The following is a 3,798-nucleotide window of genomic DNA, read 5'->3' as shown; positions in this document are numbered from 1 at the left end:
GACCCTAAGGACCCATAATCCCGTTCAAGAACCAGGGAGGTATACCTGCTGTACTGATACTGTCTTATCTCAGATTTCAGCCGGTCTATCCTTTGTTGGTCCCCACCCGCCGAATATAATGACTCCAATTCTTTGCGCAGCTTGAGATACTGGCCATACTTACTCCTCCCCTTTTTAAAGGACAGTCTCTTTAAGAGGGTTCTGATCTCATCCTTGACATCCTCCCACCAGGCGGCCATATCATCATAGAAGTCCACCCGCTCTAGCTGGCTCTGCATGAAGGAATAAACACATTTCTGGACATAGACATCCTCCAAGATACTGGAATTAAGCTTCCAGAGCCCCCTTCCAATATCTGGGCGCTTATTGACACCAAGGCAGAAAGCTAAGGCCATGTGATCTGAATAAGGGACAGTTCTCTCATTCCTATCACTAATAAATTCTTCAGGTCCCACAAACGCCATATCTATTCTACTGCTCCTGTCAGAACATGTGTATGTTAGTTTCGGTTTCCTTCCACCCTGTGTGAAGACATCACTCAGACCAGCCTGCAATATGATGTTATTTAGGACCCTGGAGTCCCTGGCCACCGCTCTACCTGAGGACCTGTCACCCGATGTCCTAGTGACATTAAAATCCCCGGCCATGATTACAGGAACAGATGTGAATAGATATGGTTTTACCTCATTAAATAGCTGGACCCTTTCTGCCACTGTCTGTGGGCCATAGATATTTATGAGCCGGAGTCTTCTACCTTGGATGGTGACCTCCAGGATCAGACACCTTCCCATGACGACCTCTGTCATCCTATGTACAGTCACATCCCTGGTGGTAAACAGTATGGCCACCCCGGCATAAGGCTCCACAGCCAGTGACCAGAAAGAAGGACCAGACGTCCATTCCCTCTCAGCCTCACGTAAATACCCCGAAGAAGTCAGGCGCGTCTCCTGCATAAAGATGATATCTGTGTCTAGATCCCTAAGATGGTCATAGACTACGTGCCGTGTCCTCCTCACTTTAATACTGTTCACATTACTAGAAGTTACCCTTATAGTAAACCCAGCCATGATAAGAAAGAAGAGCAGAGACCTGATCCCCATTATCACAAGTCAGAATCTGAGTCCCGCTGTCCACCACCTGTCTCCATATCTGACTCTACCTGAGGTTTTACACTCGGGGGTTTCTTTTTTATTGGGGGTTGGTCCCTTGTGTCAACGTCACAGTCATCCTCTATTCTTTTCAATTCAGTGTCCAGATCTCCCTCAGACTCTGACAGGACCTCGTACCTGTTGGACACAACCATCACTCCTGCCCTGTTGTCAGCCCTTTTTTTCACACTTTGAACGATGCTGTTCTCCCCCTCAGGCCTGCGGGAGGACTTGTCTTTTTTCCTCCTTTTATTTTGCTGCATCCTATTCCCCTCAGACACAGAAGTGGACACCCCCGGCTGCTGCTGGTCTTGTGGCACAACCTCCATGTCCCCCTGTGTGCTCTCTGACTGCTGAGGTGTTGGTGCAGTGTTACTCACATCTGTCTGGACCTCCTGTCTGGTCAGTATAGGGTCTGATAACAAAGCCTCCTCCTCTACAGCCTCTGCCCCCGCCACAAGGTCCTCATCAGGAAGCTCCCGGCAGATGTTGTGCCAGGCATTGGGACAGTCCCGGTGAGGGTGACCGATCTCACCACATAGATTACATCTGATGTTGTGACAGTCGGCACTTACATGACCAGTCTCACCACACAGGTTACACTTTACCACGGTACAGGTGTTTGCCAGATGCCCAGGTTTACCACATTTAAAGCACTTTCTGGGCTGACCGGGGTAGAAACAAACGCCCTTCTCTCTACCAATAAAGAAGGAATTTGGCAGATGTTGGGTGATGTTCCCATGTTGGCGCAGCTTCACCAGGACCTTCCACCCTCCAGTCCAGATACCGTCATCATCTCTGTTCTTGGTGAGATCAGACACCAGGTCACAATGTCTGCGGAGCCACACCACAATGTCCTGGGGGGGAACAGCTTCATTCCAGAAGATGATATTGATGATGACGGTATCTGGCTTGGATATGGGAATAAAACTGAATTTACTCCATCCCTCTGCGTCTCTGAACCTAGGGAAGTTGGACCAGAACCTATCCAGATTAGACATTAGCTTAAAGCTGACATCATAGCCCTGTCTATCTGGTAGGTTTATTACCGCCAAGATGTCCGCTGGCACAAACCCCATCTGGTGGCACAGGAGCTCCCTCACCACAAACCTCCTATCCGGAAGGTCCTCCTTGGCACCTCTGTGCCGAAATCTCACCACGTTCCTCCTTTTAAATGCCTGGCCAGTGTAATTGGGGCTGGAGGTGAACGATGGAGCACCACGGCTCCAGGCATTTCTAGGAGGAACCTGGCGGGTACCTGCGTCCTGTCTTACAGGGTCGGGGTCTACTCTAGGGGGCCCTGCCACAGCTGCTGTACTTGTGGGTAAAGGGGGGAAATCCTGCACAGTATTGTGTACCACATCACCTGTCCCATCCACCTCTATATCATTATCAGACACAACACCCCACACAGATTGTGCACCCCCTCCAGCCACCGACCCCTCAAGAACATCACAGTCCGCACCCCCAGTCTGTGCCCCAACATCATCACAGTCCTCACCCCCAGTCCGTGCCCCAACATTAGAGCTCTGTTCCATCACCCCATCACCTTCATACACCGGCAAATGTCCACTGTCCTCCTGATGCACTGGGACTTCTGGGACTTGTAGTGCCTCTGCAGGTAAGTGAGTTGCAGACTCCAGAACAGCTGCAGGTCTCTGAGGTTGCTGCTCCTCGGGCTTATGAACATGCCGATCCTTGAAGGTGAAACTTGGGGGTTTTATAAGGGGTCTTGTCACCTGCTGGGGCTCATCTGGGGTGATGTCTGCTTCCACATCGGATCTAGGCTCTGCACCAAAACTCAGCTGGTACTGGGAAAAGCGTTCCTTGTTCCTATAGGATTCCGCTAAGGGTCCCATCCTCTCCAGTATAGAGTCCATCTCGCTCACTATGGTGGCCAGTTCTGTGCTCAGTGCATACAGTTTATCATCATGCATGGACTTGTACTGTGGGTTCGCAGTCCTTAGTTTGTATATACAGTCAATCTGCATTTGCAGCATTTGTTTTTGGTGCTTCAGCTCCTCCATCCTCCTCACCAGTGCAGGGATCTCCTCCGCCAGCTGTAGCTCTGGTGCCCGGGCGGTCTCTTTGCCCTGCTGGAGGGGTCTGGACAGTCTCTCAGGCTGGGTGAACACAGAGGAGCCTTGGCTGCTTGTATCTCCTGAGGCCCGGTCACATACATTAGGGTCTGGGGCAGGAACAGTTTTGCAAACACTTTCATATTTCTCCACAGATTTCCCAGGTGTCACCTCCATAGACTTGTCAGTATTGTGGCTCTTACCTCCGGCCTGGGATCTTGTGCGGCCTGAGCGGGTCATGCTGGAGACCACCTCTTGCTGCTGCAGGTTCTCCTGTAGTGTTTGTCTCTCCAGTGATGTCCTCCTCTGCCTCTGTGCTGGAGAGTGGAGCTGCACACCTGCTGCCTGTGATCCACTCTGCCCCAGCTCCTGTGCACCAACATGTGATCCCCTCACCTCCTGTGCACCTCCATGGCCTCTGTTTGCAGACTTTGGAGTTCCCACAATGGATTCTGTCTTGAATTCAGTCATGTTACCATCACTCTGTACACCATGGCTGGCAGACTGTTCCACATCACATTCCTTACACATACTTGCTGCTGCTGCTTTCTTTTCTTTACATACATCCATCG

At 50.9% G+C, this 3,798-nt stretch overlaps 1 protein-coding gene across 1 annotated transcript; it reads right to left on the bottom strand.

The window, feature by feature from the left end:
• Positions 1 to 1,099: 1,099 nt before the first annotated feature.
• Positions 1,100 to 3,798, bottom strand: LOC130290689 (uncharacterized). The gene is made up of 2 exons (XM_056538653.1): positions 3,623 to 3,798; positions 1,100 to 3,592 (listed from the first exon to the last, which is right to left on the bottom strand). Exons 1-2 carry the CDS (start codon positions 3,794 to 3,796, stop codon positions 1,103 to 1,105), a joined length of 2,664 nt encoding a protein of 887 aa, XP_056394628.1. The 5' UTR covers positions 3,797 to 3,798; the 3' UTR covers positions 1,100 to 1,102.

The sequence above is a fragment of the Hyla sarda genome, chromosome 9 (genome assembly GCF_029499605.1).
Source record: "Hyla sarda isolate aHylSar1 chromosome 9, aHylSar1.hap1, whole genome shotgun sequence".
In the NCBI taxonomy this organism is placed as follows: Eukaryota; Metazoa; Chordata; class Amphibia; order Anura; family Hylidae; genus Hyla; species Hyla sarda.
The sequence above is the reverse complement of the archived record's forward strand: the minus strand, read 5'-3'. Positions and strand labels throughout refer to the sequence as shown.

What these genes read in the sequence shown, in the direction of transcription:
- LOC130290689 (XM_056538653.1), bottom strand. Translation starts at nt 3,796, where the DNA reads ATGGATGTATGTAAAGAAAAGAAAGCAGCAGCAGCAAGTATGTGTAAG. An exon ending in GCCATGGAGGTGCACAGGAG is followed by an intron (nt 3,593 to 3,622) that starts GTGAGGGGATCA and finishes GGTGCACAGGAG; the next exon opens with CTGGGGCAGAGTGGATCACA.